The sequence below is a fragment of the Pleurodeles waltl genome, chromosome 3_1 (genome assembly GCF_031143425.1).
Source record: "Pleurodeles waltl isolate 20211129_DDA chromosome 3_1, aPleWal1.hap1.20221129, whole genome shotgun sequence".
NCBI classification, from domain to species: Eukaryota; Metazoa; Chordata; class Amphibia; order Caudata; family Salamandridae; genus Pleurodeles; species Pleurodeles waltl.
The window spans coordinates 176,647,422-176,673,453 of NC_090440.1; the positions used below are offsets into that span (position 1 = coordinate 176,647,422).

The 26,032-nt window shown below is 44.2% G+C and overlaps 1 protein-coding gene across 1 annotated transcript in view; it reads left to right on the top strand.

Moving 5' to 3' along the window:
* Positions 1-26,032, top strand: part of LOC138283896 (proprotein convertase subtilisin/kexin type 5-like) — a 570,601-nt gene that overhangs the window by 191,727 nt on the left and 352,842 nt on the right. Inside the window, exons 7-9 of the mRNA XM_069222102.1 lie at positions 4,888-4,974; positions 9,873-10,071; positions 11,636-11,859. Of these exons, the coding sequence (XP_069078203.1) occupies positions 4,888-4,974; positions 9,873-10,071; positions 11,636-11,859 (510 nt within the window). The remainder of the gene's footprint in view (positions 1-4,887; positions 4,975-9,872; positions 10,072-11,635; positions 11,860-26,032) is intronic.

The following is a 26,032-nucleotide window of genomic DNA, read 5'->3' on the forward strand; positions in this document are numbered from 1 at the left end:
GAAGTAGCAGTAATATGAGCATGATTAGTAACATTATTAGTATGACACCCTCTTAGAAGGTAAATTATTTCCACTGATCTTTTTTGCATGCAAGTCTATCTTTTGTGGATATCCCAGAAACCAAGCATGGATCCTACCATCATGACCTCTCGGGGAAATCCTCTGCACTAGGCAGTATGTGTATCAATTTATCAAGTATTCTATGTCTCAGTGGTTAAAGGGCAATATAAGCAAGAATGACGACAAGCAGTAAATGAGCATTTATTGACCCTGACAGTAACTATTATTAATGACTACACTAAATAAAACGATTTAATGGCGCAATTCAGTCACCATTATTAGTGGTTCCATAGAGCATCTAGATCTAATGACTCCATACCGTAACTAGTAGCTAACATCAGTGGCCCCACTCAGCATTAACAGCATTAACATTAATGGCTCCACATATTAATGAGTACTAATGGCCTCACAAAGTAACTGCATTAATTGCCCCACACAGATTACTACACTGGTTAGGGTTTCCAGTTTGCTGTGGTGCAGTGCAACGCAAGCCATTGAGCCTCTAAGTTTACAAATTCCACAGTCTGCGGTGAGAGCACACCAGGTGGGGGTCACATACAGTGACCTGAGGGCCCCCCCTGCAAAGTACCTTGAGGGGGGGCCATCTCCACTGGACCCAGTCAGGGCCCTCCAGTTCATGCATAGTGTAATGTGCTGATGTGGCGCCTGGGAGCTTGCTCCCACCACCCTCCATCCCCCAGCACCCCAAGGCCTGCAAGGGCCTTTGTTACGCCACTGGCCACATACAGGAGACAGCTGGCCAGTGCAGCTAAGTGAAATGAGCCTCCACGGACACCACAATCATGTGGTCAGAACCTGAGATTGCTAATGTCAGTGCACTGATTTCTTGCCTGCACCAGTAGGGAGTGGAAATGCTGGAGGAAGAATCTTTCTTTATCCATGCCTTGCCACTGAACAGATTTACTTTTGCCCATACAAGACAACCGTACTCCATTTTCCCTCACAAATGCCTGCATCTGGAGATCACTTTCTCATTTGTTCTACTTTATTTTGCCATTAATAGCACTGTGTGCCACTATGATAAAACCTAAAATAATGGTGTGCACCATTAAAGTCAAACCAAAAACTTATTTTGCCAGTTAAGGTATACTGACATGTAGCTGAGCCATTATTGAGAGGGGGGTGCAGAGGTTTGAACCTATTGGGGTCCTGGAGGTGAATCACTCGTGGGGGATTTGGGGGTGAAAAAGATTGAGTTGGGTGTGAGACGAAGGTCCAACCATTGCTGCTAGTTAATGTTACATTATGAAGCCATTGAAGTCAAAGTAGCTGAATCATAGTTGCGAGAATAATGAAGATTTGTGACAAGGTGATGCTATTGATTTCAGAAGAAGGAAACCAGTTTTTTGGTGTTCAGGCAGTTTGATATTATTGAAGTCAATAATAAGATACTGTTGGCCGATGTAGATGAACCATTGTTGGGAAGATGATGTGGAAGATTAGCGTCTTGCAAACAGAGGGTAAATCACTGCTTGGGGAGGATGCAGGTATGTGGAGGGTAATGTCCACTTAAGTCAATGGAGGCAAACCATTATTGGGAGGGTGACAGGGAAGTTTTATCTCTTTTAAGTTAGTGGAAATTGGAGGGAGGGTGGTGCAACTTTGTGGGAAAGAAATACATTTGAAGTCAATATAGCTAAGCCATTGATGTTTGCTTAATTGCAAGCTTTTACCATAGAGTCCAAAGCCAGTTGATGTGCTATTTGTACAGAGTGCCCGCCACAGATAAAGCAAAACATGTAAATCTAACGCACCAGACAATTCGTCATTCATGCACACATACCAATGACATACAGGAACTCTCAGCAAAATGCACAAAAGCACCACTGTGCACAGCTATCAAGACACACCTGCATGGACATCAACAGACAGGCAGGCACCCGCACAGTTGAGAAGACAAATAGTTATTCACACACACCCAGATATCTATGCACACAGACGCAACATGATATACAGGCACATATGTGCAGAGACATGACACAGAGGCACATTGGCACTCAAACAACTTTATACAGTTACAGTCAAAACACATACAGGCACACTCACGAACCTAGAGGTGTACAGAGTGATGGATTGGTAACTCTATCTGTAGATGGAAGGGATGCATATTTAGTGCTAGGCAGACACTATCTTCATAAAACCATGATATTAAGACTCTACCAAGAGAATGACATTTAAGATTCATGACTGGCTAGTGTGTTAAAGGCAGAGCATTCAATATGATCACACATATGTACCATGATCAATGACTATACCTATTCAACTATCTATCTCTCGGGTGCATGCTTGAGCAGTGTTACAGTGCAGTCTGTGAACTGTTTCTAAAAAGGTTCTTCAGCAGGCAAAGACTGAAAGACCATCTGCCCTGTTTAAGGAGGAAAATAACAGGTTCTCCAGCAATTTAGTAGATCAATAATTTTGCTTCTTGGGATAAATTTGCATCACAAATGAAACCTCAAATGGATCTATACAATATTTGCAGATCATACAACGGGTATGGGTATCCAAACTATATTCAATATTTACAGTTTTATATGGGTGCATGTGAAGCAAGCATAGATGCTGATGGAATATTGTGGCACCCAATATGAAATGGGAAGAATTAACAGGTGAAGTCACAGGGCAAATAAAAACAACGCTGGCTGAACTGTAATTCAGTGACTATTTTAAAAGTTGTTGTTCAGCCAAGATACCAGCAAATATATTTTTCACACTATATAAAACTAAAACATTTTTCAAGAAAAACAAGAGTAATACAGTTCTTTATGGTCAAACCCCAGGGCTTTTGAAAACAACTTTGAATTGCATAATAGTGTCTCTGTGAATCAGTTTAGAGACCTAGGAATAACCACGGTCGCCTCACCCCCAGAAATAACCTTCCCCCAATAAAGCTCATAATAATTCCCCCAATACTCTTCCCCCAATAAAACTCACATATGAAATTTCAACAACGTTCATACATGGTTTAACCATCTATTGACAGAACCAGAATGATTGAATGGTTGCCTTGTTGAACATAAAGGCTTCTGTGATGCAAAGGCATATAATACCAAGTTTAGCACCTCAGCACATCATGGTGCATCCCACAAGTGACCCTTGACTAACTATGTGTCCGTTGGGTTCAATTTTCCCCAATTCCTCAATGGGTGTTTAACAAAAATGGGACCTATTATCATTCATTTCGAGGGGAAAAAAGGGGTTGATTGAGGATAAAGAGATATTGGCCTTCATTTCAAAATTGGCGGTAAAAACCACCTACCGCCGTGGTGATGGCCGCCAACATGCCAACACCGCGGCTACCATCCATCCGCCATATTATGAGCACTGCCTGACTTCATACTAGCGAACAGTGGTAAGCTGGCGCTTCTACCACCAGCACCGCCATACCAGTAGAACGCCAGCAGCCGTATGATGTCCAGTAATACAGCCTGGCTGTGTTCTGCTGGCGGTAGCAGTGCCCCTTCCCATTCCCGGATGACCTCCTCGCCGGGTCATCAGGCGTCCATCAGGGGAGGGTGGGTGGCAGGATGGGGGGTACTTTGTGTGTGTGTGTGTCGGAGTGTGTGCATGAATGTGTGAGTGTGTGGGTGAATGCGTCTGTGTGTGTTGTGATGTTTGTGTGGTTGTATGCGTGTGAGTGAATGCGTGTAAGTATGGTGAAGTGAGTGTGTGTCTGCATGTCAGTGTGATCGTTGTATGAATGTATGTGATCATCCCTGGAAGTATGTGTGTATAAATGAGTGTATGCCAGTTTGTGTATGTATGCGTGTATGCCAGTGTGAGTGATTGGGTGTATGCGTGGTGCGTCTGTGGGTGTGTGCGTGTATGGGGTTTGAGTGGGAGGATCGGAGGGGGTGGGGGTGAGGGTCAGAGGGGGTGGTGGGTGTGTGAGGTTTGGAGGGGGTGGGGGTGAGTGTGAGGATCGGAGGGGGTGGGGGGAATCAGGTGTGTGTTGGGGGCTGGGGGAGCCGCCTACTGGTGACAGGGAAGGAATTCCCTGTCACCAGTAGGGCCTACCGCCTTGGTTTTCATGGCATTGCTAACACCACGAAAACCATGGTGGTAGGCCAGCTCATAATGCCAGCCGCTGGTACTATGCCAGCCGCTGGGCTGGAGATAGCCAATCTCATAATGTGGCGGTATGTACATTACCACTCACCGCCAGGGTCATAATGACCCCAATTGTGTTTATGGAAAAGTGCACCTGCTAGAAACCATGCACTAACTGGTTAATGAGCGTTTTTTCCAGCATTTGGGCCGTCGACACCCACCGTCTCCAGTGCGAAGGGGCACCATCTGTGTCTGAAATGTCTCCCGGAAAAGACATGCACTAGTATGTAATGTAAACTAAGCATATTTCGACCCTATAAATAGTGTCAGTGTGTCAGAAGACGTCTGCCCAAGCAATCTCTTTGCACTACAAAAACACATTACAAAAAGTATTCTTGATAAGGCAAAGTGTGGTGGCACAAAATCCACTGTTATGATGTTCAGGTATCAAATACGTGTTCAGACCTAGAAAAGTGTTTATATAAATAAACAGTAATACTAACATGACCAAGACATTATCTCCTCCAAGGAAAAAAGAACTTTCTTACCCAAACCAAGTCGATGCTGCGTAAAGTTCATTCATGCTCCAAAGAGTGACTTAAATGAAAGCAGTATCAGTGTTGAGTCTGCCCACTCAAATATAGTGTTGTAATTTTTCCTGTTATCAAATGACAATTTGTTTCCAAAATATGTTTAAAAGTACAATACTGTACTGAATTTTCAACTACTTGTTTGTTGTGTTTTTTTCTTTTGCAGTTACCGACAGCACATGTTATGTTTGTGATGAATCGTGTCAAAGTTGTTTTGGACCACTGGCTCTGGATTGTTTTACCTGCAATTCTGGTAAGTTTACCATTGTATAAATAATAATTTAAACACCAGCGTGTTGCATAAAGGCTGCACAGTCACAACCTAAAATTAGGTTTCCAATTATTGTAATGTATTTATATAAATTGTCTCAAAATACGTTGATAAACATTTAAGGTGAAAGTTTAATAAATGTTTGTTTTACTTCAACTAAAATATTACATTAAATGTAGGTGTTTTTAAACTATTTTAAATAATTTAGTTTATTCTCGTTTCCTATGGTGTTTCTTTTTAAGTCAGTGGTTGGTCATGTGTGGTGCAGGACTACCTACTGCTCCTTTATGACAGTAGCAACTTACATTCATAAATGTGGCTCTACTACCTCCGTATCATCCTGGAAGAAAAACTTATAATGACTAAACAGGTAAAAGGAGTGACCTCATCATGCTTTCTAATACTTAGAATGTTCCACAAGATCTGCAAATGGCTCCCTACCTACACAAGAGCACTGTCACCCAGGCCTTGATAACCAGCAGACTGAGCTATGGCAACACACTCTGGCATCTCAAAACAGCTCTCTCAAAGATTATCTAGATCATCTAAAACACCACCCCCAGACTCATCCTAGACATCCCCCGAAGCGCTCATATCACTCTATACCTCATAGAACTACATTGGTTACCCATCTAGAAATGAAGCCTATTCAAGCTGCTCAGCTGCACCTATAAAGCCCTCCACAATGCCAAACCTGAGTACTTCAATGACGACTCCTACTCTACCACCAAGTCAGACATCTATGCTCAGCCTTACTCGTCCTCTCAAAAGTCCACTGTATTAGCAGAAGCAAGTCATGAGGATGCTCCTTCTCCCACATTGCCACCAAGACCTGGGATGACCTTCTGCATCACATTAGGATCACCCCATCACTACTGAACTTTCGTAAGAAAATGAAGACCTGTCTGTTCACCTAGGAGCTCTGCCTGACCAAAGTTCCTCCTTCAGCACCTGGATACCCTCATGGGTGATAAGTTGTGATCTACAAATCAACTTAACATAACATTTGTTTTGGGGTGCAGGCATGTAATTCTACACTTCTGAATAACTTTACGCTTGTAAATGATGACTAGTCAAGAGTAGTAAAGTTACTCAGAAGTGGAAGAGTAAACTTACATGTGTAAACTATTCAGAAGTGTAAATCATCTTTGTGAATAACCCTAATAGATTGTAATTTGATTGCCTGCATAATGTTCTTTTAATAGTGATGTTGGAAGGTGGATAAAACTGTTCCCTGATGACGACCAACACTGAAATGTATTGGGGGCAATCCTAAAATCTTTCAGCACTGGATATGGTCTAATTAAATGTTTTTATTCCAATTGACAAAATTGTTGTGAAACGATTGGTTCAAAGCTCTAAGAATTATATTCCCCAATAACAAATTCATGAATTGAGCCATTAAACTTGGCACACAAGTGTCTGTGCACCTCCCAACACACTCCAAAGATATTTGTGTGCTTTTGATTGGTGTATGTTAGAAATGGGGTTTCTGGTTGGCTAGGGTATGCACCTCAGCCAGGCAGAACTTACCCACTCTAGTCAGGGCAAGGGAGTTACACGTCCAAGATAACCCCTGCTCACGCCCTTGGTAGCTGGGCACGAGCAGTCAGGCTTATCCCAGAGGCAATGTGTAAAGCATTTGCACAACACACGTGACGCAAAATGTACACCACAAAGTAAACACAACACTGAGCTATGTAAAAATAATCTGTATTGCACAAAACATAATTAGACCAACATTACACGTAAGTAATACCCTGCTACCTTAGCAGTTGTCAGAACGTTACACAAGGTACTAATACTCTGCAAGATTATGCAGTTTTCACACTAGAACACGTAAGTACTCAGGATTCTGCAACATAAGCAGTAGTCAGGAATTACAGTAAGAGATATATGCACTTGTCATGAACAATTCCTAAATACCCATAAAAGGAACATTAGAGAATATCTCACAAGTCATATAAATACATATCAGCTAGACATGCCCATAAAAGGAACATTAGCACATATATGTAGTGGTAGAAAAACAGGTATGCAATCTACAAACTTCCAAAAGTCTACATTAGGCTCCTGGAGCTCAGATTCTCTAGAAAGTACCTGATTTCTGTGGGAGATGCACTCTCCGTGCCTAGAAGATGGACAATGGGGCCGCCGGCGCTCCTATGCACAAAACGGGGGCCTCTGAGGTCTTTTGGGAGAGAGGGGCGGTCTGCACCCCCTCTGCAATGAAAAGAACGGGCCCCTCTGGGGACCCGTGATCCTTGGGGGCCCCCCGGGCCTCTAATGGCCCTCTCCAAAGGGGGGGGCCCAAAGTGCCAAAGATTTAGAGCAGCAGGGGCGATCGCGCCCCTAGCGCAGTGACGGGGGGGAAGGGAACTCCCTTTCTTCCCTGCGTCCTGCTTGGAGGGAGGCAGCCGCCCTTGTCCGCGGTGCGGCTGCCTGCAAAGGTAGGGCAGGAAGCAGGGGCTTCTGTTGAGGCTCCTCACCTGCTTCCGACTGCGGCCGCACCCAGTCCGGGGCGCAAGCCACTCTCCTGCCTTCCCTCGTCCGCGAGGGAAGCAGCGTCGAGATTTGGTGTTGCTGTGTGCCCCGTGGGCGCTCCGAAAAGCGCGCGTCACCCGGGGACACCACAGGAGCGGGCTGGCTCCTTTTAGTTGCGAAACACAAGGTTTTCTTTGTGCCCTGGGGGCACCCGGTAAGCGCGGACCTCGAGCTTAAGGAGAACTCACAAAGCCCGGCTGTGGCGGTGAATCTTGGCAGCAGGGGAGCGCTTAAAAAAGCGCAAGGGCTTGTTTCTCAGCCCGTGTTGCAGCGGTGATTTGGGCAGAAATAAATGCTTTTCCCAAGCGCTCAGGCAAATCTGCAGCCCGGGCTGCGGCGGTGATCTTCTTCAGCAAATTTCAGAGAGAGCGCATTTTCCAAGCGCTTCAGGCAAGCTGTAGAGATCGTGACAGGGGTCAGAGGCCACAGCACCCTGCCTCTGGGAACAACAAAACAAGAAGAAGCACAGGGCTGGTGGGCCCAGCTACAGGCCAGCACAAGGGGTGCAGATGGTGGCAGTTCCTCCTAGTGACCAGGCAGGTCACAGGTCAGCACAACAGCAGCAGTCCAAGGTGGTTTCCTGGTGAGTCCATTCATCATTGTTCTCTGTCCAGCTTCAAGTTCCAAGAGTGTTCAAATTGTGGGGAAAATTCCCCTGTACTTATACTGGGTTTACAGTGTGTCTTCCAATGGTGGGGAGAGGAGGTTCCAGCCAGTTACAACTGGTTCTGGGAGTGCCCCCGCTCTCCTTTCAGCACAGGTTCCAAACATTAGTGGAGGGTTAACGACCCTATTGTGTGAGTCCAGGGCACAGTCTTTACAAATGCAGGTGTGCCCCGCCTCTCCCTTCTCTCTGCCCAGGAAGGCTTTACAATATGTAGATGCACCTCTGTGTCACCTCCACCCTCCCTGTGTCCAGGCTGTCTGAGAAGTATGCACAAAGCCCCAACTGTTACTCTGCCCAGACGTGGATTGGAATCAAGCTGCAAAACACCAGAGTCATAAGCACAGATAAATGCGCACTTTCTAGAAGTGGCATTTCTGTGATAATAATAAAAAATACACCTACACCAGTAAGCAGCATTTATTATTACCATCACAACCATACCAAACACGCCTACACTACCTCCCATAAATCAGACAATACCCCTTACACCTAAGGCAGGGCATTTCCAATGCAATCCTATGAGGAGGCAGCTCTCACAGCAGTGAGACACCAAGTTAGGCTGTTTGTCACTACCTGGACAGGCCACGCAGGATGGCACATGTCCTTCCTTCTACATACATGGCACCCTGCCCAAAGGACTAGCGAGGGCGTACCTTAGGGGTGACTTACATGTAGTAAAAGGGGAGTTCTGGGCCTGGCAAGTAAATTTAGATGCCAGGTCCCTGTGGCAGGAAACTGCACACATAGGCTCTGCGCTAGCAGGCCTAAGTTAGGTTTGACAGGCTACTTCAGTGGGTGGCGTAGGCAGAGCTGCAGGCCCACTAGTAGCATTTAATTTACAGGCCCTGGGTATAGGGATACCACTTTACTAGGGACTTATAGGTAAATCAAATATGCCAATTAGGTATAATCCAATCATACCAATTTTGTAAGGGAGAGCACATGCACTTTAGCACTGGTTAGCAGTGAAAAAGTGCTCAGAGTCAAAATGTCAGCCAACAAAGGTCAGAAAAATAAGGAGGCAAAAAGTCTGGGGAATGACCCTGTAAAAGGGCCAGGTCCAATAGTGTACTTGTATCCCAAGCCTGCCTGGAAAAGGGTGCTGGTAGAATGCCCAAAAATGAAAAATGATTTACTTCAAAACTGAAAAATCTAATCCAATTCACATTTACAAAGCGTAATTATATTGTAGCTTCTGTGTGGTAGCCAGCTTCACAGATGCTTAATTTCATTTCCTTCCTCCTCTGTCTATAGCCATTTTTAATCCCCAAGATCGCAATACTGCTGTTCATTATTCCGTCCGTTTGCAGTCTTTGTACCGAGCATTACTGCAAGCCTACAGAACTAAAATATAAGGCACAGAAAGAAGAGATCGCACAAAAGCATGGCACAATAACCTGCGTGAATACCTTTGTTTGTATGCCTTCGCACAGTAAAGCCGAACCTATTGGCTTTGCCAATGCATGTTCACTCAATATGTGAAAGTTATTAAAAGACTCATTTCCTGAAATTAGAATTAAAGATGTACATTCATGAGTATATTTTGTACCGTTTGAATAAGCAAGGTATGAGATAAGTGTTTTGTAGAGAGGAACATTCTTCTAATGGATTCGCCACTTTATAGCATTTCTTAATTTTGAGGAATGTTTTTCACACATGTTTCTTTCAGGCTTCTTTCTGGATCAGGACAATAGATGTGTTGAAGTCTGCCCTGTGGGTCATTTTGGGAATCTATTCACTCAGACCTGTGAGAAATGTGCAGTGAATTGTGAAAGCTGCGTCGGTTCCAGCGATGACTGCATACAATGCAAGAACGATGGGCAGAGCTTGTTTCTGCACAGCGGACGCTGTCTCTTCAACTGCCCAGAGTAAGTAATTCAGATTTTCCAACAATCACGCTGGCATATAATATTAAAATACATTAGACGACTTGCAGGGCAAATAAGAGGGGCTCAAAGGACAGCGGAAAGGAAGAGAAATGCAGATTGGGAGGGATACTGAGGGAAAACGCATTCTTCCAACATTTTTCAAGACTTTTAAAACGGAGAGTATGGGAGTTTTTGCCTGGGTGCATGTAAATATTCCTGGTAAATTCAAACAGACACCTCACCACACCTAACTGAAAGCACCTATCCCTAATTATTTACCAGAAAATACATTTACTAGAGGGGGTAACACACCAAATACCCCCTGTGAAGCTGCGCCACTGTTTGTTCCCTAACCTTATGACTTCACATTGGCAGAAAGATCCCTGCTGGGCAGTGCTGCTGCTTTATTTTATAAGCCATGAAAGAGAGGTCAGCACTCTACAGCCAGAGAGGGTGTATGTCGCAAAACCAAGTTGGCAACGCATGCAATGTTTTTTCAGTGTTTTTCCACACGTTTCTGCAGTCCCATCTACATTTCGTGTTGCAATGCTGTACAGTTGTAGAATAAAATGGCAATTTACAGGAAGTCACAAAATCTCCTGGCTCATTAATAGGTATGGAGCGAGGCCCATTTACACCCTGGGTGGTGTACACTTAGAAACCTGCATTTTGTCACAACACTGAAAGCGCCAAGACGTGGGGTTAGGGATGGTGTGCTGTTCTCAAGAATAAATAAGTCACCGTGTCCCTAAAGTCAAGATTCAAAACAGCATTGCAAAATACAGTCAGTAATACAGAAAACAACTCAAAAAGTGAGTTTGAGATCAGTGATTTGAAAAACCAGGAAGGTTTATTAAAATACTAAAGTGCAATACAGAAAACAAAAAATGCAAATGGAGCAGCATCCTCATTGAATCAGTCTAAGGACATAACAATTAGGTTCCATGAAGGCCCTCAAAGTTAAAATAAAATACGGCGGTAAGGAAAATCTGAAAAGTACATAAAATCCCAAAAGAGGAGAAAATCTGTTATTTATAAAATAGCCTGCAGGAGCTGCTGTGGTCCTTGCCCTCCCACTTCAACCTCACAAATCGGTGAATTTCTGATTCGTTTTACAGTTTTTAACCAGTCTTGTCCTTTATCCTCAGTTCTGCTTAAACCATATCTATATGCCCTGTTCTTCCCCCACATTCATGCTTCATCTATTCCTGCTGTCCCGTAATCTCTCTTAATTTCTAATCGACGTGAGTTAATTGACTATTCTTCAGAAAACTTTATTGAATGCTGTATGTTCACCTGGATATTTTAACCTGCAGGCATGGTTGTACATCACCCAATTTTCCATTTCCCCATTTTTTTCGTTATGAGGACCCACTATTTTTACCTTCTCGGAACTCCAAGTGGGCACCTCCGAAAAAAATATGGCTTCAGAAAATATTTGCATAGGTAACCATTGATCGTGCTGCAGGTGTTGTGTTGTGTATACCACATCCCACAATGCTTCCAAGTAAAGGTTTTGTGATGAGTCTTATCTGTATTGTTCTCTTTTGTATTCTTTTTGTAGTGGTTACTTTGAGAATTCTGAAGGTTCATGCGAGGCATGTGATAATTCCTGTTGGACCTGCGATGAAAGTAGAATAAAATGCCTATCGTGTGCCAGTGGACTGTTTCTGGAGAACAACAGGTGTATTTTGAATTGCTCCCTGAGATACTACCCAGATGCAGATGGAATCTGCAAACGCTGCCCTGCCCACTGCAATGTCTGTTCTGACTCAAGCAGTTGCTCAGGTAATTTACACTTGCTTTATTTCTTGCGATGAAGAAATGTTGCCCAACATTTCAATGGAACAGATATGACACGTAATGGGTATTTTGTTGTTATTGTACATTACAGCACAGGACGTCTTGTAGAGTCTTTGATAAGTCAATGGTTGATTAATGCAAAACTATCAATAGACCTGATCTCAACCAAGCCAGTCAATTTGTACATGTATCACTCCATCCATACAGAGATTTTCGAGTTATTGTGACTTTGTAATCATGTATACAAGCTACATATTTGGGCAACTGTCTCCCATTATTTTATTATCAGAGGATACTTGAAGTAACATGAAGCAAATTGACAGAAACATATGCAATATCTGCATAGCTGGACCTGTTTGTGGTGCAAGAGACAAATGAGGGAAAATATGCAGCTGTTCATGCTGATACCTGTTTTTTTAATGGTCTGTAAAAAATAGTAAAATCATATTGAATCGTCCTAAAATCCTGCTGCCTGTAAATTATTAATTGTAACATCTGCTATGTACAGTTTCTAGAACCTGCAGACGTTTGGTATATAGCACTATATAAAAGGAAAATTGTTGTTACTTTGTATGGTGTATCTGCAATACATGCATGGAGGTATGTGAATAGAAGGACATAACAATACAGAAATAGAAACATGAGAAACCCATTATGAAAGATCCTTTGTGATTAAAAAAAAAAGTATTGATTTGTATATTGACAAAATGTAGAAATACACTAGACCTTACATTTACATTTTTACCCCAATACTTTACCTCACTGTTACCCCCACTTTTATGCAGTCTTCCACCTAGCAAAGCCTTAGTTATGGGGAAAATATGTTTTGATGTTGTGAATTAAACTTAATCTGAATGTTATTAGTAACTTGTATTGTGCAGTCAGTACCTATACCGTATATTTATTTACTTGTTTCATGAGCCCAGGTACCATTTTATTTATAGAGGCACCATCGATCAGTGAGTCTGCTAACTAATGTGTTTTTCTATTGTTTCCTAAACCTTTTTGCTTGAAACTTCACCCTTTTCATGCAGCTTACATGTCCCAGGTCTGAATGCCATTTTATAATTCACTCAACTGCAACACATGTTAAAAACATATGGTCACTTAAGGCATTAGTTTCTGTGAAAATTATTGTCTACTATATTTGGCTCCACAAAAGCAACTCATGTCTTGCTCTTTCATTGGGACAAAAGACCTAGAAAGTCCGTGTAAGCAAAGCATACAAAATGATACTAGTATTTGATATTATATGCTACACCTCTAAAAGTATAACCAGGAGCCAGTCATGCTGTTGGCAAGTAAATGCTGGTCCCAGAACCCACCATATAAGAGAGACATATTATCACTACAGAGAATAACAAGTATATGCATTTCTTTGTATTTATCTGTACTGCCAGCATTATTGTGCTGTAGAAGCTAACTCAGATATGAATCAGATCCAGATAATTCAGGATACAAACCAAAGATCAGCCTGCTCTTCTGCTAGATAAAGTTTAATAAGAAATGCGTGTACACAGAGACTGAGCAGCCTAAGTCCAGATCGAATAGTCTGAAAGAGGAAGTAATACATGAACTTTTATACAATTAAACCGCAAGCACATTAATACATTTCATTGGTTCTTGATACTGAGACATGTTCAAATTTGCAATAGAGCACACGTGATTTATAATTTATTCTTCAAAACGCTCCATATAAGGGTTAAGCTCATAGACAAGGAACTTGCACAGTATGTCCTATGAATCTAATAGCGCGTGATACATCTATATTAAGAGGAATAGGGACAATAAGTGCATACGTTAGTACTTTTGAAAGTGAGGATTGCTCAAGCTAGCATGCAGTGAGGTCTTGTGATGGCTGTAAAGTTAGCAAGCCTTGCAGTATAATGTGTTCCAAGAGAGATAAACACATCTCAAAGGCCTAGCTAATCTAGCATTATACGGTATTCAACAGAAGCAGGCCCAATTTTCATTGTGTATCACAGGGCCCACTAGGCCCAAGTTGGCACCAAGGAGAAATGTGATTCCACATTCTGCCCTCTGATACTCAATGACAACCTAAGTATCATGATGGATGGGTGTCATTTCAAAGGAGGTACCCTCCCTGGCATCATCCTCATACCGTCCTTTGCAGGTAAGCGTAGTATCCCTGTGACAGATATTCTTCATCAACATAGTCAGGCAGGAAGCACAAACCCTTATCAGCAAACACTATGTTAATAATGCCACTATTCCCACCACCAATGCTTCTATCAGCCATGATCCACAACCACGGTACCATGCGGCAATGTCCCTCAGTATTCCCCCCACGTCTGTCAAGACCAACACTTCCTTTGTTCCCTTTTCTATTTTCTCCATTTCCCCTATTGTCTTCCTTACATTTCCACTGTTATCTGGTATATATATGCAGCATTCTTGGTGGATCACATGACATACACCCCCGGCCTTTGCCAAAATGATGTCTAACGCAAGTCTATTTTGTATCACAACAGCTCTCAGGTCTATAAGTTCCTTAGTGATATTCCCCAGGGTTGCTGCTGTAGAACTTGCCAATCTTTCCACTAAGTCTGCTAATCTGTGTATTGGATATTCAGAATGTATGATCCCGAATGGCGGCACCAATACTCTTTCCACTGCTATTGCTCTATCTATCCAAGAGGGTGCCCTTCTTCTGCGTGTTCCTCGGGGTGCTTCCTTCATTACCCTGGACAGATCTGCCATGTGTAACATGCGAGGTAATACAAACGCTAGATAGCAGGTGCCTTGCCACCCTGCTGGCAATCTGAAGTATGCAGATGTCCCACATACAAAGAATATTCCCCTTGGGGCTGAGATGCCTATTGACAAACCATTTTTCCCATCGCGTATTTGGTCCAGAGTGGAGTATTTGGAGCAGACACTGACGCCCCACATCTATGCTGCTGTTGTCAGGGATATCTATGCTGGTGCATTTTTCTGATGTTAGAGCTGCGCATCACTGGGGTGCTGCCCTTTCTGTATCTAATGCACCATGGTGCTATTTTCATCTCATGTATTTGAAAGGATGGTATTTTCATTCCTGTGTAAGCCTCCCCAGTGCAAAGGTCTTGTTCCTTTCTATGTTAAATGCGTCCAGGAGTTCCTTCTCTCCTTGTTTCGGTATTCATTTGTCACATACTCTACCATGTTCCTTTTTCTCTTCTTCACTTTCTCTTTTCCCCCCCTCTGTTTCGTTTCTTCACCTTTTTATCCTTTTCTGACCTTACTCTGCACATTCCCCTTTGTCTATTTCTCCAATACATTCCTTACCATATTACATGAAATGTACTGGCTAAGGGGAATGTGTGTATAATTTGTCATCCTCTGGGTAGTGGTGGGCTGGTGGGTGCAAATATAGCAATCTGAAACATTTACCTGTTCCTGATACAATGTAACCATTTGTACAAATGCATTATCTCGGTAAGTGTCCCCATCTTTGTCCCATTTTGGTCGTTCCCTGTGCCCCACCCTTTCCACCAGGCTGGTGTTCTCTTTGGGTTCTGTTTTCACAATCCCCTGTTCACTTCCAATTTCATTCATATAGTGTTCTTGGTCTAGAAATGGTACTTGTATTTCTTTTTCATATAGTATCAATACAATTGTCACTATTATTGCTGGAACTGGGGTGCATATGACAGTCAGTACCACAGGCCATTTTCTTTCTTCTCTCCTTCTAGGCATTATTATTATTCCAATATAACAAATGTCACAATGTTTGTTCTTGTATGTTGGTCCACTTATTTTCTTTTCCCTCTTGGTACCTCACAGAGTGGTGTCAGTGGTTACTAGCACTTGAAACCATTCTTGATACTTCATGAATATATACAGGTACGACCCGCTTGCACCCTTTCTCCTCTGAGGTGTGCAGCATGAGCAGTCTATGAAGAAATCCTTGCAGGGCCCACTTGCACCTCCTTGGTAGGCACCCTTCCACTGTGGTTGAAGACAGTGGCGTCTAGTGTGGGCCTTGACCCACACCCAGTTGCCAGGCTGTAGTCCATGCTCTGGTGGTGGTCCTTCTTCGGGCAGGGCCTGCAGCACCTGACGGTGGAGATAACGCAATGTTTCTGTTATTTTTCTGCAATGTTGTAGCAAAAGATCATCTGTTATTGCCAATGGGGCAACTGACATGTGGCCTGGTATATTCATGGGGCGCCAAAATATCACCTCATGGGGACTCAATTTTGTGACTCTGTCAGGAGTACTCCTCATAGCAAGTAGTGCCAATGGTAATGCATCAATCCAAGATAGTTCAGTTACTGCGCATATCTTCCCTATTTTGTTCTTTAGCACCCCATTTTTCCTTTCCACCTCTCCCGCTGCGGGTGGATGGTATGCACAATGCAACTTTTGTGTTATCCCTAACCCTTTGTAAAGGCCCTGAATAACCTGTGAAATGAATCCTGGTCCATTTTCTGAATTTAAAAGAATCGGCACCCCAAACCGCGGTATCAGCTCCTCTAAAAGGCATTTGGCCACTGTTTGTGGATCACAATTCCTGGTGGGGTATGCCTCAGTCCATTTGCTGAACATGCAAACTATCACTAAAAACATATCTTATTTTGTATACAGGGGGCATCTCAATAAAATCCATTTGAAGACTTTCAGAGGGTCCATGTGATGGTGGGAAGTTGCCTGAAGCCATTGGAGTACCCTTTCCTGCGTTGTATTGTGCACAAACGGTGCACCTTTTACATAAATGTTCTGCACGTTGCCGAAATTTGGTATTAAGCCAACATTGTGAAAACAGTTGTATCATTCCATCCCTGCCCACTTGAGAGGGGCCATGGAAAAGGCGTGCCATAGAGGAAAGTAACGAGGATGGTAAACATATTTTACAGTTGGGTCCCACCCAGACACCCTCCACATTTTTCTGGCAACCGCCCCTTTCCCAGTCTGCTAGTTCCAATTCTTCAGCCTGCTGTTGATCACTTTTTGGATCAAAATATGTGCTTTCTTCCTTAGCTATTATGGTAGGTGTGACTTGGACCATTTCGTATTCACACCCACTTAGTGCTATTCTCCGTGCTAATTTGTCAACAAATGCGTTTCCCATGGAAACGTAATCTTTCACAGAGCTGTGAGCTGTACATTTTACAATTGCAATTTTCTTGGGCAAGAGTAGAGCTTGCAACAAGGCAACAATCATTGAGACATGTTGTATGTGTTGGCCTGCCGAGGTGAGGAACCCCCTCACTGCCCACAGCTGACCAAAATCATGTGTGACCCAAAACGAATATTGGCTGTCAGTGTAAATATTCGTTGTCCTTCCTGCTGCCAGTTTGCATGCTCTGATGAGTGCTATCAATTCTGCTGCCTGGGCACTTTTAATTGTGGGTATCCTTCCGCCTTCTAGTAACCTCTTGGCTGTTCCCACAGCATAGGCGGCTTGCAGCGTCCCTGTGTGGTCCCTAATGCATGACCCATCAACAAATAAATCCCCTTTGGCCTCTGGGAGTGGGGTGTCTCCTATCTGGCAGCAATCTCCTGGATCTTGGGGACAGCTCGTGTCCCAGGTATCTAACTGTGGATCGACAAAACTGCAACTTCTTTGGGGAGACCTTATGGCCCTCATTCTGACCTTGGCGGTCTTTTCGCAAGACCGCCGAGTTACCGCCGCGGTGAAGACCGCCGACCGCGGCGGTGTGCCGCTGTGCGCATTCTGACCGCTGGGAGCGTTCCGCCGGAAAACCGCCAGCAGCCACACTGGCGGTCGGCGGGAAAGTGGAGACTGGTCAACCTCCACCGCCACGCCAGCAGAACACCGCCCCCAGAATTACGACCCACATTTCTGTGTGGCGGTCTTCTGTTGGCGGTCTTCTGTTGGCGGTCACGTCCCTATGGCTCCCGTCGCCTCCCGGAGGACCAACGCACAAGGTAAGTTGATCGTCCGTGAGGGGAGGGGGTGGGGGGGTGTTGTGTGATGTGTGCGTGCATGGGGGTGTGCGTGTGAGTGTGTAGAGGGGTGCTGCTGTGTCTATGGGTAATGTGTGCTGTTCGGCAGGTGCGCATGTCGGCATGTATGTGTGCGGGTATGTGTCCCCGTTGTGTATGTGTGTGTAGGGGGTGTGTATATGTGCATGTTGGGGGTGTGTGCATGTCGGGGTACATGTATGTACATGTCGGGGTGGGGGTGGGGAGGGGGTTCGTACCACCTCTGGGGGGTGGCAGGGGGGTGGAGGGTGTGGGGGGAGGACTCGGGTGGGTAGTGGGGGGTGGGGGAGACCCCTATCAGTGCCAGGGAAGGAATTCCCTGGCCCCGATAGTGCTTACCGCCATGGTTCGCACGGCGGTTCCCGCCCGCAAGAAACCGCGGCGGTAGGCAGGGTCATAATACCCTTGGCGGTCTTGGGACGACCGCGGGGCCGGAGTGCGCAAACTCCAGCCCCGCGGTCATGACCGCCGCGGCGGTCGGAGCGGAGAAGTAGCGGTCGGTCGCGGCGGGGACCGCCGCGGTCAGAATGCCATTTTTAATACCGCCGGTCTGTTCGCGGTCCGACCGCCGTCTCTCCGCCGACCGCCAGGGTCAGAATGAGGGCCTATGTCCTTTTCTCGTCAAGTGACATAGTAGGGCCACTGTGTCCTGGACACACGCTTCCCGTGATGGTGAGGCTGACAACAAATCATCAATGTATTGTACCAGGGTTGACCCCCCTGGTAGGTGCAATGATGCCAGATCTGTTCTTAGGGCATCCGAGAATACTGAGGGGCTGTCCTGGTACCCTTGAGGAAGTCTTGTAAATGTGAGACGTTTCAATTTGAATGTAAATGAGAATAACCCCTGAAATTTCCTATGAAGGGGCACTGAAAAAAAAGCATTACTAAGACCCAGGAAGGTGAAGTGAGTGGGGGTACTGGGAATGTTAGATAGAATGGTGGCTGGGTTGGGAACTACAGGGAATGATGGTATAGCTGCTTTATTAAGCTCCCTAAGATGCTGAGTAAATCTGAACACTGGGGCCCCATTTGGCCCCTTTGTTGCCTTTTTCACAGGGAGAATAGGAGTATTGCAGGGACTGTTTCGTATCTCCCTCAGTATTCCTCTCTTCAGCAGGTCTTCTATTTCTTGGGCTATACCCTTCTCCCCTTCTTTCGCTATTTTGTATTGTGGCACCTGTGGTAGTTGGGCTCCAGGGAGCAGTGTCACTCGCACTGGGGGGTAATCTAATATTTTCCCCACATCATTTGGCCCTTTTGCCCAAACCTCACTGGGAACTGAGTCTTGTAATTCCTGTGGGAGACCCTGCTCTTGCGCCTTTCCTTCTGGATCACATCTCATGAAAGCCTGTAGTGTTATACCAATTTCCTTGGTCTCCAAGAATATCCCTTCGGGTGAGCAACTGATGGTACATTGTAATTTGCGTAGGAGGTCCCCACCTAGCAAATTGACTGGGCAGTGTCTACCGAAGATAAATTGGTGGTTTACAGTGATAGGGCCTACCTTGACTTTCAGTGGTTGTGTGAGATATTCATTAATAGGTTGGCCAGTCACCCTACAGCTGTTATCTGTGTTCTTGATAATGGTGCGTTCGGTACATCAGATGCTTTCACCATTGATCTTGTAGCTCCTGTGTCAACTAGGAATGGCACTGTCCCATCCATATATGGGCCTTTTTGGTCAATTGATAGTACCGGGCCTGTGAAGTGCATCTCAGGGGGAGGCGGATATCGGAACCCGTGCCCCCCCGGGGTGCCTGTGGTATATCTTGATATGTACCCCATCCCGCACAAGCCGGGTCATTGGTAGGGGCATCATATGCATTAGTGGTGTAGGGCGGAGGTGCTTGTTACATGGGACATTCACATAGGACAACATAACACAAAACAGGTACTTGCCCTGAGAGATGGCAGTGCCTCCCGACCCTGGCGCTGGTGCGTGTTAACTGCAGAATATGAAGTGCAGAAGGTTCCTAAGGCAATTATGGTCCCTAGTCACTGTAGTGAGATTTTCACGTACTCCCTCCGGGTCCATTTATAGTAGCATCTTTCTTGTCAGTTTATACACATGTCAATACACCCTATATCGTCTTTTATGTCAGTCAAGTCAACCTGGAACCTACCCACCTATCTCGTTATATCAGTGCATTCATCCTTCATGATTTAATTACATGTATGCAATCTGCCAGTCCAGACATCACTCTCCTGCCCACATCATTCACAACCAGCACACAATGTCCTGTCACAGTTGATATGCAGAGAAACAATAACCCTATACACAGCACACATCAAACATAGAGCATCAATGTAACAAGGAACAGAGACACATGAAAGAGCCCGGCACCATCTGCCGCTCCGCTAGAGTGGAGAACTACCACTCAACAACACCTGGGCACCACCTACCCATAAAACTGGGGGGGACATCTACCACCCCCTCTGACCAGAGTATTCCTCCTCAGCCCCACCGGCTGGAGATGCTACCACCTGGCACACCAACCCTTTCCCGTTGGGAGAAGTGGCTACACAGCGCCTCCCGCTGCGTACAGAGACAACTCCACCAGTTGTTATCTAACACACGTAATCGCACGTGGTAAACTAAACCTCAGCAGATATCTATAGCAAAATACTGAAACATGAAAAATGTATGCACTGAGAACAAAAGGGGGAAGGAAGTGGTGCAGAAACAATAGTATCAACAAAAAAATTCCAGCAGGCGGCGAATAGCTATAGGCCACCAACGGCAAAACCGAACAAGGTACTGCAGTGGGGCCAGAAAGATGGGGGGAAGGAACATCAGTATGCCAGCGCAAACAAAGAAAAAACATAACAAGAAAGAAGAGCAGGCTAAGAGGAATAGCATATATAAAAATAATCCACAACTGCATGGATAAGCGAAGACAGAAACAACTCCGGCACATCCCCCCTGTTCAACAAAACCCCCCTCCAGCCCAAAACAAAAGAAACAAAGCAGACCGAGAGGGACCACGGAAGTGACAGATACTCACGTCAGCCCCAGCTCCCTGTCCAGGAGGGGCCCGTCCAGCTCACAGAGTGCCGTGGCTCCCCCCCCCAACACAAAGGCAGGAGCGGGGGCCGAGGAGATTGCCAATCCGAACCGCCAATCCTCCAAGATGTAGAAGCCAGCTCAGATATAAATCAGATCCAGACAATTCAGGATACAATCCAAAGACCAGCCCGCTTTTCTGTTAGATAAAGTTTAATAAGAAATACGTGTACACAGAGACCGAGTAGCCTAAGTCCAGCTCGAACAGTCTGAAAGAGGAAGTAATACATGATCTTTTATACAATTAAACCGCTAGCACATTAATACATTTAATTGGTTCTTGATACTGACACATGATCAAATTTGCAATAGAGCACACGTAATTTATCATTTCTTCTTTATAACGCTCCATATAAGGGTTAAGATCATAGACAAGGAACTTGTACAATATGTCCTATGAATCTAATAGCGCGTGATACATCTATATTAAGAGGAATAGGAACAATAAGTGCATTTATTTAGTACTTTTGAAAGTGAGGATTGCTCAAGCTAGCATGTAGTGATGTCTCGTGATGGCTGTAAAGTTAGCAAGCCTTGCAGTATAATGCGCTCCAAGGTGAGATAAACACATCTCAAAGGCCTAGCTAATCTAGCGTTATACGGTGCTCAACAGAAGCAGGCCCAATTGTCATTGTGTATCACAGGGTCCACTAGGCCCAGGAAGGCACCAAGCAGAAATGAGATTCCTCAGTGCTTACCCCTGTGGAGAGTCTAAAACTAAGATTGTAGTTAATCATCAGTATATATGACAATCATATGATGGCCTCTGAAATTGTTAAAGAATATCAATTCACATTCCATTGGACTTGACAGCCTGCAAAAGATATGTATGCAATATATTATCACACAGATCACTTGAACTATCATTGAAATATATTGTAGAAGATAGTCACATTTCTGAGAGAAATGTTAGGTATGCACAGGAGACTTACCAGACACAGCAACATGCTTAAGGGACTCCATGTTCTTGTGGGAGGCAGGGCATCTCTGGTCCTCGTGCTCTGAGCAGGACAAGGCACATTCTTCTGTGCCACTCTATCAGTGTCAGCATCACCACAGATATGTTTTGTTAATGACAAACAGGAGATTGTGTTTGTTGTATTTGGTTTGAAAGTCACTGGGTTATTTATGAACCCAAGGTAAGAAACTGCCTTCCTTGAATTGCTTTCTCCTACCATTGTCAAAGAAACTGAAAATGTTCTTGAGTTTGCACATTTTTATTGCCAGTTTATCAAGGATGATACAGATTTAACCGGTGACATCACTTGTGTATTCAAGGAAGAAAACCTGTCAAGATGTTTGGATTGGGATGCACAAGAAGAAAACACACTTAATACACTCAAAAGAATGTTCACTGAAGCTCCAATTTTGTACCTCCCTGGTACATCTAAAAGTTTGCTGTAGAGACTGATGCTTCTGAAGTGCAGTGGGTGCTGTAGTGTCTTGAGAGTTTTATGACAGAACTCTTGTGGTGCTGAACGGACTCCGTAGAAGTGTGACAAAGGTATTAGAGTGGAATGCAATAAAAACTTGGTTTAGAATGTTGAGTTTGCTGTTACACGCAGACTAATAAAGTTATGTGATATTCAGCTCTGTGTGTGGCGTAGCTATTGGCAGGTTGGGGAGGACGCTACAACTGGCAATGAGATAGGGGCTAAGGAACGATCCTGCTCTCCCAGAGAGTTTGCCGTGGTACAAGCAAACTGCTCATGCATGCTACGTGTGTTGCTTTTTAAGTACATAATTGTTTCATGCATGTGGAGTCAACAACAGAAGACAATGAAAGCATTGCAAAGAATCTGCCAAGAACTTACTGGTCAGGCCATGCAAGATGAAATAGTACATTATACTGATCAGAAGCGCTGCAATGTGGAGATCAACCAGGTGTCAGGAAGTGCAAACTGACGTTTAAAAAAGAACAAACAAATGACTTACCTGATCCACTAATGAGTGTCATCGGACCACCGCACTTGGTGATGCGGTTCAAGGAGAAGTCCTCAGGGGTGTGCTTACAGACCCATCCATACCCGGAGTGGTTTACCCACAAAGGTGCGGAGTCGGGCTCAGAATAACTTCATAGGACTTCAAAGAATAAAAAGCCAAATGAGACTTTTGGAATAGTGACATTTTTCAGATGGCACCTAAGAAAGAAGCCACAGTTCCAAGTAATATTAAAGATGATCCTGAGTAGAGCAACTTAAAGAACCTTACAGAAGGTTTGCATGACCATGATCCACAAACAACGCTCTAAAGCACACGACCCCCAATGTCAGTAAATTCCACACTAGTCTACAATGCTGCCACCTTCCTGAGAACACCACAAGCTTTTGATAATGTCAAGAAGCAAAATAGTGGTGATAGATGAGCTGCTTGGATAGAGACATTTGATGATTTCATTGATGCTCTGGAAGAGATGATAACGGAAAGATTATCAAGTATCTGAAAAATGTTGCTCATGATGAAGTGAAAGAAGTCATAAAGAAAATGCCGAGAACTGATGAAGTCATATACCGTCAGATTAAAGAAGCGTTGAATCTCAAATTCAATCAAGTACCAAACTTTAATTACGAAAGGTACAATTTCAGTCAAGCATGCCAAAAAGTTGGTGAAACCATCAATGAATCTGTGAAGAGACTCAATACACTCATCAAACACTGTAAGTTCAATTAATTTCATGATGATGAAGCTATGCTTAGAGTTAGTGATGGATGCTTGACAGATTCATTCAGGCGACGAATGCTGACAGAAACTCTTAATCTGGAGTGTGTGTTAATGTCTGCCAGAGCTGAAGTGCGTCCTGAAAGACAAGCTACTGACATGGAGGCCATAGGTGCCCAGAGTGAATCTGTCATGATAGTGAAAAGTAAGCCAAAGCAAAAGACTGATTACACACAATGATGTCTGCACGTAAAAAGAAGATATGTTTTAGATGTGGATTTTCATTTCTACTTGAAGGTAGATGTCTCGCCATTGAACAGATATGTAAGGGATGTGGGAAAGAGAACTATTTTGTGATGGTTTGTAAAATGAAGGAAAAAGTAAGGGCCTCATGGCGCGAAGACAAAATGGCCTCCAGAACGTTCCAGAAACAACCCTTGAGGCACACCCACAAGGCCAAGCAGTGACATTAGTTGATGCAAATCAACACTGAAATAAGTTGATTGCTATCTAAATCATCGTCAAACATTTCTTCTACCTCAATATCAAGTGAAAATGAGGAAGACAGTTGTGCCATGTTGAAATTTTCCTCAGTGAAATGTGTGTATGTTGGACTGGCCACATGTGAAGAAAAATGTTAATCAATGAAAAGTCAACATCCAAAGCACTAAAATCATACAATCCCTGTACAAAGATTACATTGAAAATAAATGGTTGTTCGATATCTTTCATTATCAATAGTGAAGCATCACTAAATATAATTCGAGAAGAGAAATACAACAAACTATCTTCAGTACCACAGCTTATGCCATCAAAAACCAAAGTGTATACGTGGGCTGCATTGATGCCCATAAAAAGTCAAGGTTAATTTGTAGCGACAATGAAACACAAGAAAACAATGGTGCAAGCACCCATCCATGTGCTTCAAGGTACAGGGTCAAGTGCCTGTCTACTTGGTTTACGCACCGACACTGATATGCGACTGGTTTCTGTGAATTTAACATGTATGATCATCACCAAATAGTAAGTCAATTCCCTTTGTTAGTTCATTTTTAAGGAAAGTTTGAGTTTATGAAAGTAAAGCTACATATTAATGAGGATATCCGTCCTATTGCTCAGATGTAGATGAATTGCATTTGTTTACAAGAAGTTGTTGAAAAAGAACTTGAATCATTACTCAAGCATGACATTATTGAGCGTTCTACTGCTCCAATCCCATCCAATCCCATGGGTTTCTCCCATAGTGGTAATGCCCAAAAAGGACAGTGAAGGATCTGTACACCTATTCGTTCACATGCATCCGGAAAACGAGGCAATTGAATGAGAACAACATCCAGGTCCATACATTGCTGACATGATAATGCAATTAAATGGTGCAAAGGTTTTTTTCTCACCTTGAATTAAATAAAGATTATCATCAGTTGGAACTCAAAGAAAATTGCAGATACATTACAGCCTTTTCTACACATGTTGGTCTGTTTCGATATAAAAGATTTCGTTTTGGGTTGTCAACTGCTGCAGAACTTTTCCACAGTGTCATACGATTTATCATTCAGCGTGTTGTGAATGCGATTATAATGATGATATATTAGTTTTAGTACCTACACAGAAAGAGCAGGTTAAAGCTTTCACACAAGTATGTTGTTTACTTACTGATGCAGGTTTGACTTTGAATGCAAACAAGTGTGAGTTCCACAAAACAAAGCTAAAATTCCTGGGCCATATCTTTTCTGATGGGGGTCTGACCCCCGATCCTGCAAAAGTGCAAGCTCTGTCTGATGCTGACCTCCCCCCACCCCCCAAAGATGTTTCTATGGTGTGTTAATTTCTTTGAATGGCCAGTTACTGTTCAAGATACATACAATACTTGGACCCTCATTACGACCCTGGGGGTCCATGGACTGCCAGGGCCGCAGTGGCGCTCTCACCACCACAGGTGGTGAAGACCACCATATTTTGACCGCTGCGCTTTGGCCACTGCCAAACCACTGCTTCCCCACCTGTCCCACCGCTTTACCGCGTTTCCACCTCCAGCCCGGCAGGAGTCGAATAACCGATGAGGCTATTTCGACTCAGGACAAGGCCAGCATTTTCCTGCCTTCCTGCCCCCGGGATACCCCCTAAACACCTCCGCACACATACATGCATGCACCCACACACACACAATCACACACCGACACCTCCACTCACACACACACTCACAACATTCACCACCATAGACACACATACATACCCATACACATCACACATACACTCTCCATCCCTCCACCCTCTCCCTCACTCATCTTCACACAACCACCCCCTCCCCCCAATCGTACCTCACCTCACCCACACACACACCATATACACATACAAAAATACACACACCTGCACGCATGCACCCACACCCCCTTCCTCATTCACCCGTGAATACATTCCCACCCCCATCCACATGCATACACACATGCACCCCGACCTACCATACTCATTCACCAACACACG